Source organism: Erithacus rubecula (genome assembly GCF_903797595.1).
Source record: "Erithacus rubecula genome assembly, chromosome: 21".
Classification (NCBI taxonomy): domain Eukaryota; kingdom Metazoa; phylum Chordata; class Aves; order Passeriformes; family Muscicapidae; genus Erithacus; species Erithacus rubecula.
This window is the reverse complement of record NC_136673.1, coordinates 3036400-3052220: the sequence shown is the minus strand read 5'-3', so window position 1 is coordinate 3052220 and position 15821 is coordinate 3036400. Positions and strand designations below refer to the sequence as shown.

The 15821-nt window shown below is 46.9% G+C and overlaps 1 protein-coding gene across 2 annotated transcripts in view; it reads left to right on the top strand.

Annotated features, from left to right (window-relative positions):
* The window catches only part of COL5A1 (collagen type V alpha 1 chain), a 120789-nt gene that overhangs the window by 51222 nt on the left and 53746 nt on the right, over nt 1–15821 (top strand). For both annotated transcript variants that reach the window (XM_079323889.1, XM_079323888.1), the window contains exons 5-13: nt 1158–1289; nt 2655–2801; nt 3897–4145; nt 6207–6359; nt 6635–6691; nt 10457–10498; nt 10708–10770; nt 14150–14224; nt 14896–14988. In XM_079323889.1, coding sequence (XP_079180015.1) covers nt 1158–1289; nt 2655–2801; nt 3897–4145; nt 6207–6359; nt 6635–6691; nt 10457–10498; nt 10708–10770; nt 14150–14224; nt 14896–14988 — 1011 coding nt within the window. The remainder of the gene's footprint in view (nt 1–1157; nt 1290–2654; nt 2802–3896; nt 4146–6206; nt 6360–6634; nt 6692–10456; nt 10499–10707; nt 10771–14149; nt 14225–14895; nt 14989–15821) is intronic.

Genomic DNA, 15821 nt, shown 5'->3' with positions numbered 1-15821 from the left:
AGGGAAGAGACAACCTGGGGCTGGAGGGGGGAGCTCCAGGCTGCTCTGAGCTGCTCCTTCCCCCCAGAGCTGATGTGCCAACCCTTCCCCAGTGGGTCTCTGCCCAAAATGGGAGCAGCTTTCCCTTTTTTTGGGGGGAAGTCAGTGGGACATATCCATGATCCAACAACACCAAGGCAGATTTGGCCCATAATTTCAAAAATATCCTTTTCCACAGGGCTCTTTGCCAGTCTGGCCAGGCTCCCTTTGGAGCTTCAGGTTCCTATTACTGCCCAAATCATCCTCCCAGCTTTGCTGTAACGCTCCTACTTTTCCCCCTGATGCTTTAGCCATGTTTGTCTGGTATTATAAATAAGAATTTTTTTATTTTCTCTCCTCTAATTAAAGCATCATCTGTAAGCATCCAAGTAGTAAAGCCTTATGTAACTGTCTGCTGAATGAACTGGATTTTGGCATCGTGGTCGAGCGGCGTGGTGGCTCTTTAGGAAACTCAAGAGCAATTTCTGCTCTGACCTTCGGGCTTCAGGGAGCAGCTGCTCCATTAACCAGCCCTGCTGCCTAATGAGCTTCCTCTGCACCTGGTTTTTAGTCCAAAAAAAAGCCTCCCTTTGGTTCTTTTTCTGGGTTTATCATTTCCAACCTCTCGTTGTGTCTGTTGCAGGTGGAATGTTGAGGTGAGGCAAGATGTAAAAAAAGGGGTGGGGGTGATATGGGACCAGCTGGTGGGATGGGAGAAGTTTTGAGGGCAATAAGCAGTTTTTGGGACTGGACAGGGTGACTCTGCAGCTCTGCACAGGACCAAGTGGAAAGGAGTTGTTTTATTGCTGATTTGGGGGGTTCAAAGCTCTTTTCTCTCCTTTCTCCTGCACCTTCCTTGTTTGGGGTTGTCAGTGCTGCTGCACTGGGTGATTTGTCTTTTGGGGAGTTGGATTTGGGGCTGGAGGGGAAGCTCTGTGGGTTCACACCTCGTGGAGCAGCCCAAGAGGAGCAGCTGCTCCCTGAACATGGAGTTTTTTCCCTTGGCAGGGAATGCACCCACACTAGGGTGGTGGCCCTGGAGCATTTTGCTTTTCGTTTCTTTGTGTTTCCTCCTTTGATCCCAGCCTTGGGATGGTGTCTGCAGCCACCCCTGACCCTGTGTGCTCCCCTCCCTGCAGGGTGACATCCAGCAGCTCCTGATCGTGGCGGACCCACGGGCAGCCCTGGAGTACTGTGAGCACTACAGCCCCGACTGTGACACGGCCATCCCCGACTCCCCCCAGTCCCAGGACCCCAACCAGGATGAATACGTGAGTCTCTCGGGCTGCTTTGGGCCATAATCACCAAAATTTGGGTCTGTGTCACCCTTGCAAACACATGGCTCCTTCCTCCTGCTCAGCATCCCCGCTCCATTTCCTCATCTCCAACATCCAAGACTGAGCTTGTTTTCAGGATTTGCAGGTTCTTGGGAGTTTCCCCTTCTTTCTGAGCTCCTCCCATTTCCAAAGACTGAGAGGAACATCCTTGTGGAGCTCAGAAACACGGGAGAGACAATGTGAGCCAAGTGTGGATTATTGACCTTCCAGGCAGCTCCAATCCTGTCCAGACCAGCACCTGTTCCTAAATTTCAAGTTATACTGTTGGACTTGTAAAAGGATTAAACAGTTCTTTCTCCATATTCTGTAAAACAACAGGTGTTAAAGGGGGGAGAACCATTTTTCCCCTGGATTTGCTTTGAATTTCATTTTGGCAGAAATTAAATGAGCTCCGGAGTCATCCCTCAGGGCTGCTGTGCCCAATAATTTTTATATGAAGAGCTCACCCCAGGCCTTTTCTTTAAAGCAAGGAAACACAATAAAAAAGGCTGGGGATGCATTTGTGTGTTTGCTGCCCAGTCATAAATGTCTGGGTGTGGCTGATTTTTAATGACCATCACCCAAATTTTGCCCTTTTTAAAGAGGTCCCAGTTCCCAATTGCTGTCTGGCATCCAGAGCTGCTCTCTTGGGCTGATTTGCTTTCAAACCTGCAGGGTCAGGGAATCCCCATGAACCAGTAATGCCATCAGCCCTCCCAGTTTATCTTTGGGATTAAATTAATCCAGCCCCTAAGCAGGGCTTTGCAATGCTCACCGTTAGGAGCAGCCCCAGGGAAGCACCGCCAGCGCTTCTGCAGAAACAATAAATAAGACAAATAAAACAGCACTTTGGTGGAAATCTGGGGCAGCAGGAAAATAAAACTCCTCTATTTTGAAGCCAACAAGAGCTGGCTTGTCCCGAGGCTGTGTTGCTCCATGTAGGAGCAGCTCCTGCCAGGGAGGAGCAGGGCTGTGCCCGGCTGGAACCAGCGCCTCTCTTTGGGTTTCTTGCTGAACAATGACTGATTCCATGTGGAAAAGGATGTGAGGATCTGCTTTTCCAAGCCCTCCTGCCTGCAGGATGGGGGTGTGTGGGAAGTCACAGAGATGCTGTTAGTGCAGGAGTATTCCAAAACCCCAAACTCTTCACCATGTGATAGCACACACTTGTATTTAAACTCCAGACCAGTGATTTTAGTTATATCACTCAATTTTGGAAGTCTTCTCTATGGTCTTATGTTGAAAGCAGTGTTCCTTTTGGAGTCAGAAAATTCCAAACTCTCTGTTTCCAGTGTTCCAACACTTCTTCTCTCCTTGCAGTACACAGATGGGGAAGGAGAAGGTGACACTTACTACTATGAGTACCCCTACTACGAGGATGTGGATGAAGCTGTCAAACCAGAGACCCCCACCACTAAACCCAGCCCTCCTGAGGTGGCTGCTGGAGAGAGACCTGAAACCAAGCAGGTACTGAGGCAGGTTCTGGCAGGGGTGAAGGTGATTGTCCTGGTTTGGAGGACAGGAGTCTGCTAAGAAAGGCAGGAGCCTCTCTTTGAAATGGAGAATGTAAACCACTCCCTCCAAATTATTATAATTTTGAAATTAAGGGGCTCTCAGCCAAAGAGATGGAAATTAGGAATAACAGTTCTTCACTAGGAAAATTAAAATAGAAATGCAGTATTACAAAGAACAGTCCCAAACCCTGCCAGAGTCAGAATCCAAGCTGACACCCGTCAGTCAGTCAGGGTGGTGGCACAGTCCCATTCCATGGTGGCTGCATCCTCCTGCAGGGGCAGATGTGGTTCAGCTGGAGCAGTGCTCCTGGAGAAGGTGCAGTTTCCTCTGAAGCTCCAGGGATGATGTGGAAGGGTCTGGCTTTCCTCTGGAATCCAGTGGAAAGAAGGTGCCTTGGTGTCCAAAATGTCAGTTTTTATCTGGGTAGGAAAGGCTTGGCTCCTGCCCTGGCTGGAGCATCTCCCAGTGGGATGATGGAATTTTATCAGTCATGCACTGGGACTCAATGGCCATGAACAGGAGATATCTCCTGGAGGGAGGATGGGCTGTGGAAAGATGAAGATGATTGCCCCAGCTGGTTTGAAGATGGCCCATTAGCAGATAATGTGTGCCAGGAGATAAAGATCACTGCCACACCCAGTTTTAAACAATGGCCCATTAACAGGAGATATCTCCCACAGGGATAAGAGTCACTGCCACACCCTGTTTAAACAATGGCCCATTAACAGGAGATATCTCCTGGAGGGATAAGATTCACTGTCACACCCAGTTTTTAACAATGGCCCATTAACAGGAGATATCTCCTGGAGGGAGGATGGGCTGTGGGAAGATAAAGATGATTGCCCAGCTGGTTTAAAGATGGCCCATTAGCAGAGAATATGTGCCAGGAGATCAGGGTCACTGCCCCACCTGGTTTAACAGAGGGTGATAGAATACAAACTTTTGGACACATCTTGTATTGCAACCCAAGACATTGATGAACCCTTATCAAAGGAGAGGATGATACAGAACGTTTTTGTTTCTCTGATCATGTTATATTTCCCACAGGATTATCCAGCTCCCACTGCACCCCCTGAGAGAGGGAACCCCGGGAAGCAGCCCAAGGAGGACGGAGCAGTGGATGATCCCCTGGTTGATGAGTACAACTACGAGACCATCAACGAGGAATATTTCACCCCCATGCCCTACGAGGATCTCAACTACAACGAGGAAATTGATCCCCAGGGTGGCCTCACTGAAAATGCAGTGGAAGCTGAACTCCCCACGAGCACTGTCGTCACCTACAACGAGACTGATGTAATTTCAATTCATTAATTTTAATTTTTCCTTATTTTTTTTTAATTAATTCTGCTGTTTCATAGCCCTGGAAGCAAAGGAGACGGGAGCAGCCAGATGGTAAATCCATAAGTGGTTCAGGCAGCTGCAGGCAGAGGAAGTTTCTTGTAAAATGTTTTCACTCCAGATTTTTCAGGGTGGGGAATGCAGTTATTTAGAATTTGGTTAAGGATTATTCCCCTGGAAAAAGCTGCTCATATTGACATCTGCATTTCCTCGGGTGAAGTCTGACAAAAAAGAGAAATGAGGATTGCTGTTAAAATCTCAGCAAAAGCCTTTTATCCTAAAGTTATTAATATAAATCCTTAAAATGTTGATTTGCTGGAGAACATCAATATTTTTCATTTTGCCATTTCCACTGAAAAGCATCTTCAATTTTTTCAGGGTTTTTTTTTTTTTTTGTTGTTTTTTTTTATTTTTTAAACATTTCAACACTGGGACAAAGCCTTGATTCCAAAACTGCTGCATCCACCTGGTGTGAACCTCTTTATTCTGTGCATGGATCTGCTCAGAACTGGGATCAGCCCAGACCCCACAGCTTTTTCTGTTGGAATATTTTAACTTTTACCTCCCCACACTTCAACATCCTCCAGCTGAAATGTTGTACTCAAGACTCTCCTGTGCTTAAGACTTGCCCAGTTATTGAAAATAGAGAAGGAAAGTTAAGGCTGGGAACTGCCCATTTATTCCAAATATCATCTTTCCATGCAAATAGACCTGAGGACCTCAATTAAAATGTCAAACCAGACATTTTTGATATTCATTCCATGCCATTTGCTGTTATCCCCAAACACTTAGAGCCGGATGAGATTTTTTAGATTTGGGTTTTGAGGTTTTAAAGTGCAAAACCAGGTGGAATATTTCAGCCAGGATAAAAGGGGGAGGTGTGATAACAACAGATCCATTTGAACCAGCCCAAAGGAAAAATAACCCTGACTTTTCCAAGTTTTCTAATGGAATAATTGCCAAACTGTAATTTCTGCCAAGGCCAGTTGGTGTTTGCAGAGGTAAGAGAAGGTGATTGCCTTAGTTTTAGCCTTAGACTTAGTTTAAAACCTCCTGAATTTAGACCCAGATGCTCATGTTTATAATTTCTGAGCACTTCTGGCACAGAAAAAAAGCCTGGATATAGTGATGGCACAGAAGTGCCTTTGAATTTGTAGTAGTGAGGAGCTATTTCTCCAGGAAGCACTGGAAATAATTCAATTTCTGGACTATTTTGGTCATTACCTGGACAAGAAAGAACCCCAATCAATCTCAGCAGCACATGTTGTTCTTTGCAGGGCTGCTCAGAGCGAGGGGCTGTGCCTGCCAGGCTGCTGGGAGAGCAGCAAGGAAATTCTGAGCCCTGTCTGGATGTCCTTGCTGTGCTCTGAAAGTTCTCAGGGAGGATTCAGGGACTGAGGCAGCAGATTTGTAACAGCTCCTGCTCCTGGGACGAGCCCAGGCACAGGCTGGATCCCAGACTAAACAAACAGGAGGTTTCCACAGAAGTGAACTCGGGTTTTTCCACATTTCCTGCTGCAGTTGGACACTGGCAGTGACACATTGTGGGTTTGGTGCATCTGAAATCTGGGAATGGATGTGGGGCTCCTTGGCCTTGATAATGCAGAGCTCCAGCACCAAGGCTGTGAGAGATGAGGAGGATTTGCAGCTTGGAGCTTCCATTACATCCTTCCTCAGGCATTTGGAGTTTGCAGGATCCTCCTGACACGAGAGTTGTGCTGTGTTTTCTTCTCACTCCAAATTTTCCACTCTCATTGTTTTATTGGGGATCAGCAAAGAAATCCAGGGTGTATATTTTGACATGAAGCTTCTCCCATCTGTTTTCCTGCTGTTGGAGAAGCCAATGAAAACTTTAAAAATTCCAGAATTTAACTTTTTCCCAGGTTTTTCCCTTGTCACTATTATTATAAAGCATCCTCATTGTGCAAAAATTCACCCCCCTTAATATAACAACACTTTAATATTCCAGCGTGCTGGGAGAGAATTCCTGACCCATTGCTGCTCTTTTCTCTCCAGGCTGCTCAAGGAGGGGACGACCTGGATAAAGATTTCACTGAGGAAACCATAAAGGAGTATGATGGGAATTATTATGACAATTATTATGACAGGACAGCCTCTCCTGACATTGGCCCAGGCATGCCAGCCAACCAGGACACTGTCTATGGAGGGGTGAGAGACTTTCTGCTCCATCCAGCAGAATTCTGCTTCAAAATGTGATTTAGAACAGAATTAATGCAAAAAAACCAAGGATTCACCCATTGTAATTTGTGCTTAAACAAGGAGGAGCTGCTCTGGGTGTTTGTTGCAGGAATTGGGGCAGGATCTCCAGATCCTGGTGGGATTGGTGATGATGATGATGGTGATGGTGATGATGATGATGATGGTGGTAGTGGTGGCAATGTCCTCTCTGACTGCCTGGCTTTGTGTCTCCCTGTGTCCCACAGATTGGTGGCCCCCGTGGTGAGAAGGGGCAGAAGGGGGAACCTGCCATTATTGAGCCGGTAAGGAGCACCTGAATTTGGGGTTTTGTTGGGTTTTTCCCCACCATGGAAAAAGGTGTAGAGAGTTTATTCTCAGTGGGACAGCTGGGAGGGAAATTCCCATGAAAGAATCCCTTGCTTCATTTAATCTAAAACACTGTAATTAAACAAATTTTTTTTAAAGCTTCAAGGAGCGACCTAAATCACGAAGGAAGTGCAAGAATTTCCATGAAATCTCTCATTTAGCAAAATAAAGGCTGAAGCATTAAGCAGGGGCAGAAACCATCCCTCAGGAGTTTGGGGATGCCCCTGGAGCATCCAGGTCAGACCCTGCCCTGAACTCCCAGATTTGGGCTGGCATTAACTGGGCCACCAAAGGGATATAAAATAAATCCACAGTTGTGCACCATCTCCACAGTACCACCAGATTTTCCTTTTGTGTCCTCCTCAGGGTGGAGCTTCCCTTTACATTTCTGGCCTGATTTTGAGGTTGTTTTCCATCTAAAGGACAATCCCAAGCTGTCTGTGCCCCCTGCATCCTGCAAAAGCTGTGGGTGCCCAGCCCAGCACCCTGAGCTGGGAAGGATCCTCATGGTGGGGATGGCTGGGGCTGGCTCAGGGTTCCTGTGACAGAACAAGATGCTTTTGGTTAATTCCCAATTTTCTCCCTCTCTGTGAGCCAGGATGCCCAGGTACCCCCATTCCTGCATCTCCCCAGGCTGGAATTGGGGATCCTTGTCCCTGAGCTGCTCTCTGCACACCCCCAGCTCCATTAACCTCATTTTCCTTGGCAGAGGGCCAGCACAGCACCCAACCCTTCCCATCACTCTGAGACCATCATTTCCCTTTTAATTTCTCCTCCTTTTCCTCTTCCACCTGAAATTTCTGTGGCTGGTAGGGAGGGGAGCCAGGCACAAGCCGGGGTGCAGTAGCAAAGCTTCAAAACTCCAATTAAAACCCTTAAAAAAAAACCATTTCTGACCTTTCCTTCCTTCTCTTCCTTTCTGGGTCTCTCACTCTGCAAACAAAAGGAGGAGCCAACGATTTCCTTATCACAGGGGTGGGAAGGGAAGGGGGGCAGCCAAACCCCACGAAGATGATGGCAGAAACCCAGCTTGAAAAGCTACAAAGAGAACAAAATAGTTAAGTTTAATCATCCAGAAAGAATTTGGCAGCCTTTGCTATTTCAAAACACTGGAGCATGGATGGCTTTTGCCAGAAAGTAAACAAGACCAAATGCTGCCTTGTCCTTTTCCGTGCAGCTCCTCCTGAGCAGGGAAATTCGGATTTGCTGTGCTCTTTAGCACTTTATTTTTAATTTATTTTTTTTTTTTTTTTAGTTTCTGATGGGAGTGGAGAAGGGAAACAAAACCCAAGCAGAAAGTTGGATTCTGCTGGGTTTTTACTCCTTCCTTTTCAAACCCAGCTGTCCTTCAATCCTTGCTCTGTGCTGACACTTGCTGGAGGCAGCAGAGCAGGGCAGGGGCAGGAGGGATGGAAGGAGGGATGCAGGATCCCAAATATCCCCTCAGTCCTTTTAGAAGGACCCTGATTCTCACCTTTAGGGAGGGTTTGCTCAGCACCTCTGAAGTGGAACAGGATTTTGGGGCTGGTTTTGGGATGTTGGCTTCACTTGGGGGTGGTGCCTGAAGCAGAAGCCTTGCCCTGTTTTCTCCTGGGACAATCCCAAATCCATGGTTGGCTTGTCCCCTTCAGTGGGGTCACCCCACTGGTGCTGTCCCTAAAACCCTCCCACGTTTCCATTGATGAAACACAGGAGCTTTCTTGCCAAGGACAATCTCCAGATGTCCCCAAGGCCAGAGCTGACACAAACCAGCAGATAAATATGGGAACATGCCCAGGATGTTCACATCCCAAATGGGCCAATTATCCCTGACCCTTCCCCTGGGGAGGAGCAGAGCTCTTGGGGCTCACAGCAGCAACCCAAAAACCTCCTCTGTGGGCTGGGGCTCTCTGCACTCTGATTAATCCCTGTTTGAGAACCTGGCACACCAGAATGGGCCATCACTGGTCCCAGAAAGGATGGATTTTGGGGTGTCCATGTGCTGGGAGCTCAACAAGGATTTCGGGGTATCCATGTGCTGGGATGGATTTTGGGGTATCCATGTGCTGGGATGGATTTTGGGGTATTCATGTGCTGGGATCTCAGGGAGGATGGATTTTAGGGTGTCCATATGCAGAGATATCAACAAGGATGGATTTTAGGGTATTCATGTGCTGGAATCCCAACAAGGAGGAATTTTGGGGTATTCATATGTTGAGATCTCAATAAGGATGGATTTTGGGGTGTCTATATGCAGAGATATCAACAAGGATGGATTTTAGGGTATTCATGTGCTGGGAGCTCAACAAGGAGGAATTTTGGGGTGTCCATGTGCTGGGATCTCAACAAGAACAGATTTTGGAGTGTCCATGTGCTGGGATCTCAACAAGGATGGATTTTGGGGTGTCCATGTGCTGGGATTTCCCTGCAGCTTGCAGGAATTCACTCCCAATCCCCACCAGTAAAACATTTCCATGGCTGAACCTGCCAGGGATGAACCCATGGCCTGGGTTCCTCCTGCTGAGGAGCTCCAGAGCAAATTCCCCTCTCACATCCAGCTGGAGTGGGAGCCAGATCCTCCCTGGGATTTGAAATTCCGTGGTGATTAATGAGTGTGGACACCAGGAAAAGCAGAAAATAGAGCTGGCCACGCATTTTTTTGGTGCAGAAACCCTGCAGGAAGCAGGGCTGGCTCATGGACAGGCTGATTTAGGTTATTTTTGCTGCTCTGGGCTTAGGGGGAGTGTGGTTTTTTGGGGTAGGAATGCCTGGATTTTCCTGCAGACATTTCAAATTCGTTCAGCTCTGCTGGAGTGGGGTCAGCTGAGGTTTTTTGGCACCAGAGCCTGAGAATTGTTTAGGGTGACCCCAAAGCAGCCCCTGCACAGCTTCTCCCACAGGAACCAACTGCTCATGCACTGATTTTTATAAAATTTCATCCCTTAGGAAAAATGTCCCTGTTTGCCACAGGTGAGCTGGGAATTGCTGACTCAGCCTGGCTGCTGTTTTATTTCTGATCCAGACATAAAAGGGACAGAGCTCCTCCTAAAATATTATCCTGACACCTTCAGGAAAGCATTTCCCAGGTGGATTAGGAGGTTTCTTACATACTCATGAAGGAGGGGGAAAAAAAACCTCCCAAACTTTAATTTTCCTGACTGCATGATAGATCTGATCTAAAGTGATGACAAAATATTTAGACTGAAGAGGCTGGAGTAACAATATCCCAGAATTTTTCCCACACAGTGATTTCCTACATTCACAGAGGAAATCACTGTGTGCACTCTGGAAAAAAGAAAATAAAATAATTTAAAAACCACCTTGCAATTTGATTGCTAACTTCTTCTTAAGCTTTTTAGAGCTGGGAAAAGCTTTTTCCTCAAGCTCCAGCACCATCAAGGCTGAACAAAATCCAGAATTTTTGCTTTTTGCCTGAGCAAAAGGGACAAGGTTGTGGTGGGGAAGGTGATACTGTGCTGCGAGTAAGGGCTGTTCTGTGGGGTTTAAATACATTCAATTAAATATATTAAATATATTAATTGGTTTTTCCATGATCTGGGAGAAGTCATCCAGAGGGAGTGGAAACCCTCCAGCTCTGAGATGTCTCCATGCAACAACAAGAGCTGAAATATTTAAGCACAGACCAAGCACTGGGCTTTTCCCTGTGCTCCAAATGACTTTGAGGATGTGTCTAATCACTTTTTTTCCTTCCTCCTGCCCAGGGAATGCTGGTGGAAGGTCCCCCTGGTCCTGAAGGCCCAGCAGTAAGTGGAATTTTCCCCCTGCTCCAGATGGGGGATGCTGGGCTCTGTTGCTCCCATCTGCCACACACGTGAACAGAGAGAGCTTTGGGGTGGATTTTCTGGTGTAAAAATAAACAGAGAGCTCAAAATCTTTTCCTGCTCCTTGTAGAAATCTGCTACAAATAATAACTCATTTTCATATTTTTTTCCTCTTTTGTTTTTACTGCCAGGGCCTTCCAGGACCTCCAGGACCAACAGGACCTGTGGGTTTAATGGGTGACCCTGGGGAGAGGGTGAGTGGTGGTTTTCTCATTTTTGCTGGAGTTTTGGGTGGGTTTGGGTGGGCAGAGTGGGGCTGTGGGTTATCTCTGGAGCCTTAAAATCCTATTAAAATCCTGTTAAAATCCTGTGAGAGCAATTCCTAAAGGAGTTCATGTTGGGATAGAGGGCAGAGCTTTTCATCCAGGGATAAAAGAGTTGAGGAGCAGCCTCATTACTCAAATACATGAAGCCATTTTCCAAATTAAAACCAATATTAAACCTAATATAAAAACATGCAACCCCTCTGCTCTCTGCCTGTGCCCTCTGGCTGCTCCTCCCAGTGTGACACTGGGAAAACAGGAGGGACAAACACACAGGGAATCATCAGCACAGGGAAATCAGGGTTCAGCTGGGATTCTACACCCCCATTCCTGCTGCTGCTGTGAGTCCTGGCAGAGAATTTGGCTTTGTTTTGGCCCAGGATGGTCCTGGGGTGTCACCAGGGTCCTTCCCTGTGGCTTTTCCATGTCCCAGGCTCTGCCAGAGGGAAAGGAGCTCCTGTTCAGCACTTCACCTTTTCCCTGGGTGGGTTGTTGCTCTGTCCCAGCTGATTTGTGTTTTTAGCAGTGCCATAACTCAGCTTTGGATGCTGCTGTAAATCAGTTTTGTCCCTGGCAGCCTCTGCTTTGTGAAGAGCCTCCAGTTTTGGGATGTCTCCTCAAAGGCAGTGTTTTTGGGGATGGTGGCCCCAAATCCCACCTGAGCCCTGCTGTTCTCTCAGGGTCACCTGCAGTGATCTGTGTTTTGGGAGCTGCTGAGATCACAGGCATCTCTTTTAGCTCAGGTTCTTTGCTCCCTGGGGCCTGGGCTGGAGCCCTGTGGCTGCTGCTGTCCCTGGCAGGACCCTGCCCTGGCTGAGCTCACTGGTGGAGCAGCAATAACATTTCAGGTGGCTGTGACATGACTGAGGAGCAGAGCCCTGCCCGTGCTCCATCGATTGCTGCCTGCCAGCTCAGAATCAATCCAGCCTCAGCCCACAGCCCCTGAGCCTGGCTTAACCCTTGTGGCTCTGCACTGCTGCCCCAGCAGCCTCAACTCACTGAGGGTGGGTGAGCTGGGCATCTCTGAATGGCCCAGGGTGAAATAAAATCTTTATTTGGCTTCTGGATTTTTCCAGGGTGCTGCTGTGCACTCTCCCCTGTCTCAGTGCTGAGCCTGTGTGATGCCAGCTCTCCCTCTCTGCTGCTCTCCTGCCAGGCTGGGTGCTGGCCCTGGGCACTCTCTGCTGTCATTTGTCCAGGCAGATGCAGATCTTTGCTGGCCCAGCTCCTCTGGAGCTGCAGAGCCAAGAGCAGCAGCAGACACTCTGTCCTCAGTGCTGCTCCAGTCAAAGGAATAATTTGCATTTCAGCACAGAGTGTAACACAGCACAGGGGACTCAGAAAAGTGATGAACTCACACAGCCAGGAGCTGCAACTGCATTTAAACCCTCCTTTTCAATTAGAGCAGCTCCTCTCTTAATTTGTTTATTATTAACCCTGAGAGTGTGGCTCATGAATTTACATGACCCTTCCCCCCGTGCAGAGTGAGGAACATTCCCTCTGCATCTGATAAAGAGATTTTTTTTTTTTAATCTGCTATCAGGCAGGTGCAATGAATTAACAGCCCAACAACAGTCATCTCTGTTAATATTGGCCAGCACTCATTCAGCCCTGGTTCATCCAGGATGAAAAAATAAAGAGATTTATTTATTTCAGGAGATCTGAGGAGCAGCCTGGCTGTGGGGGCTCAGGATGCTTTGGGGTGACTCAGGCAGCTTTCCTGGAGCAGTGGGAAGAAGGAAATATGGCACAGAGCTGCTCCAGACTGGCAGGAAGGAAGTGGGAAAATGTGTTGTTGTGAAGGGAATAAACTGCAGCATTAGAGCCAACTGCAGCTCCACAGTGCTTGTTTGGAAATTTGGGTGTCTGGGGGGCTCATCACAAAATATCTTCACCTTCCAAAACCACCCAGTCACAAATCCCAAAGGAATTTGCTCCCCTGAGGAGCAAATTTCACCTCAGAAATGCAACATCCTTCAAGAAATAGAAATAAAAATCCTTATTTGGCTTCAGAATTCTTCCAGGGTGCTGCTTTTCCCAAACACCTTAACTAGGAGACCCCCAAAACTACAAGATACATCTCCCTATTATGTAATTTTTCTGACCAGGGCTGTAAAATAAGCAGGGAGAGGGAGACACTTGGTGAATTTGAAGTCTCAGCACTGTGGGTTTCTGCTCCCACTCCACTGAGCCATTCCATGGAAATATTCCCCAGGCTTTGCTCTCAGCCCAAAATCAAAGTGAAATTCCCATCCCTGATCTCAGCAAATCCCGCATTTGCACCCAGAGCTGCATTTTTTTTTTCCAGGCATTCATCAATTTAAATTTCCAAAGTGTTTTATGGGTTTGATTTTTCCTCCTTGGTGCCCTCCCCACCCCCTGCTGGTCCATTCCACCAGGAAAAGATTTCCCACACCCAGGCAGAAAGAAAAAGATGCATTTGTGGGTAAAATTATTGTATCACTTGTCAGAGAGATAAAGCAGCTCAGCTCTGCTCCATCATGGGCAGGGCTGGAGTTAAAGGAGGAGAAGAAGAGAAAAAAGGAAGTTTATAATATAAAACATATTATTATATTATATTATATTATATTATATTATATTATATTATATTATATTATATTATATTATATTATATTAGTATTCATTATATTTTAAATATATTTTATATTTATATGCTATATATAATGTATTTTTATATATTATATATTATGTATATTATATTTATTATATATAAATTATATGTATTTATTATACAATACATATATTTCTAATATTTATATGCTATATATGTAGCAGAATTTTGTATTTCCATTTTTCTCCTGGGGTCTGAACTGGCTGCAGGCAGGTTGGGGAGATCTAGAACTACAAAAATGTTCATTGCTTGCCATAAATTGATTTAATCTTGGTGTTTCCTAGCTAAAGGAGTAGCCAAGTCCTCAATCCCACAAAAGGAGCACTGGGGGCTTTTCTTGGCCTTGGAATGAATTTATTTTCCTCCATTTCTCTCTCACTGATCCTGAGTTAGGAAGTTTCATCTATTTTTGGGTGGGTTTTTTTAATAGGTTTTAACAGATCCCACCTAAATATTTGTTCTGTGAACTTGGAGCATTGCAGGGATTTTGATTTCTCAGCCCAAAATTGCAGTTTTGGAAATAGCAGGGCAGGATGGAAGAGGAGGGAATTAAGATTTTAATTTAAGAAAAAAATGGGATACCCACAAACTCAATCCCTGTTCATAACCACAGCTGTTAATGTGTGGACAGAACCAAAGGACATTTGAGATGTTTATTTGAATTTCTTCTCCTTTCAGGGCCCACCTGGACGCCCAGGTCTCCCAGGGGCAGATGGATTGCCAGGACCACCAGGGACAATGCTGATGTTGCCTGTGAGTACAAAAATTAAATTTAAAAAAAAATTTAAATTAAAAAAATATTGAAATGAGTCAGATTTCTGGGCTTTGCTGCTGTTTAATGCCTCTTCTTGCAGGAATTTCCCATCTCCTTTACCCCAAGGACGTGTTTTCCTTGGATAACAAATGGATCTCGGTGGTTCCAGCTCTGGGAAAACAGGGGATGCCAGCTTTGGGAGAGCAGGGAATGCCAGCCTGAGAGAGCAGGGGATGCCAGTCCTGGGATAACAGGGGATGCCAGCCTGGGAGCAGGGATGCCAGCCTGGGATAACAGGGATGCCAGCCTGGGATAACAGGGGATGCCAGCCCTAAGATAACAGGAGATGCCAGCCCTGGGATAACAGGGGATGCCAGCCTGGGAGAGCAGGGGATGCCAGCCTGGGATAACAGGGATGCCAGCCTGGGAGAGCCCTGCTGGCGCTGAATTGATGTGTGAGGTCCCAAGGCCACAATCCCCCATTGTTCCCCAGCCCGAGCTGGCAGCGCTGCTGGTGGCCCCGGGCTGGGTGACCCGAGGGAGGGCAGTGGGGTGAAAGGGGTGTGCTGGGATGGATTTGGGGCATTCATCCCTGCTGAATGGAGCTGCTCAGGCTGCTGAGGGCTGGGACAGAAGCCCTGACCTGCTTTGTCCACCTTGTTCCCACCAGTTCCGCTTCAGCGGCGGAGGCGACGCTGGCTCCAAAGGACCCATGGTGTCAGCCCAGGAGGCACAAGCCCAGGCCATCCTGCAGCAGGCCAGGGTGAGTGCTGCCACCTGGGCAAGCAGGACAAACCCCTCTGAGCCTCATGAGCAAAGCTGCAGACCACACTGAGCTGGGAGTGCCTGTGGATGTGCTGGAAGGGAGGAGAGCCCTGCAGAGAGAGCTGGGTGGGATGGAGTTGGGTAAATGCAAGTGCTGAGTGCTGCTTGTTGGGCCACAATAACTCCCTGTAACAGGCTGGACAGTGGCCAGGCAGGAGCAGGACTGAGAAAAATGGGAGATAAAGAGTGATAAATGGATGAAGGGTGATGGGATGGTCTGCCCAGGGAGGTGGGGGAGCCACCGTCCCTGGGTGTGTTTAAAAAAGATTGGATGTGGCACTCAGTGCCATGGTTTAATTGAGGTGTTGGGGCATGGGTTGGACTCTGATCTTGGAGATCTCTTCCAACCCAAAATTCTGTGATTCTGTGATCCTGTGATTCTGTAATCCTGTGATCCTGTGATCCTGTTATTCTGTGTTATTCTGTGATTCTGTTATTCTGTGATTCTGTGATCCTGTAATCCTGTGATCCTGTTATTCTGTGTTATTCTGTGATTCTGTTATTCTGTGATTCTGTGATTCTGTAATCCTGTAATCCTGTTATTCTGTGTTATTCTTTGATTCTGTGATTCTGTGTTTCTGTGCTTCTGTGATTTTATGTTATTCTGTGATCCTGTGATTCTGTGATTCTATGTTATTCTTAGATTCTCTGATTCTGTGTTATTCTGTGTTTCTGTGATTCTGTGATTCTGTGATTCTGTGAATTCTGTGATTCTATGTTATTCTATGATTCTATGATTCTGTGATTCTGTTATTCTGTGTTATTCTATGA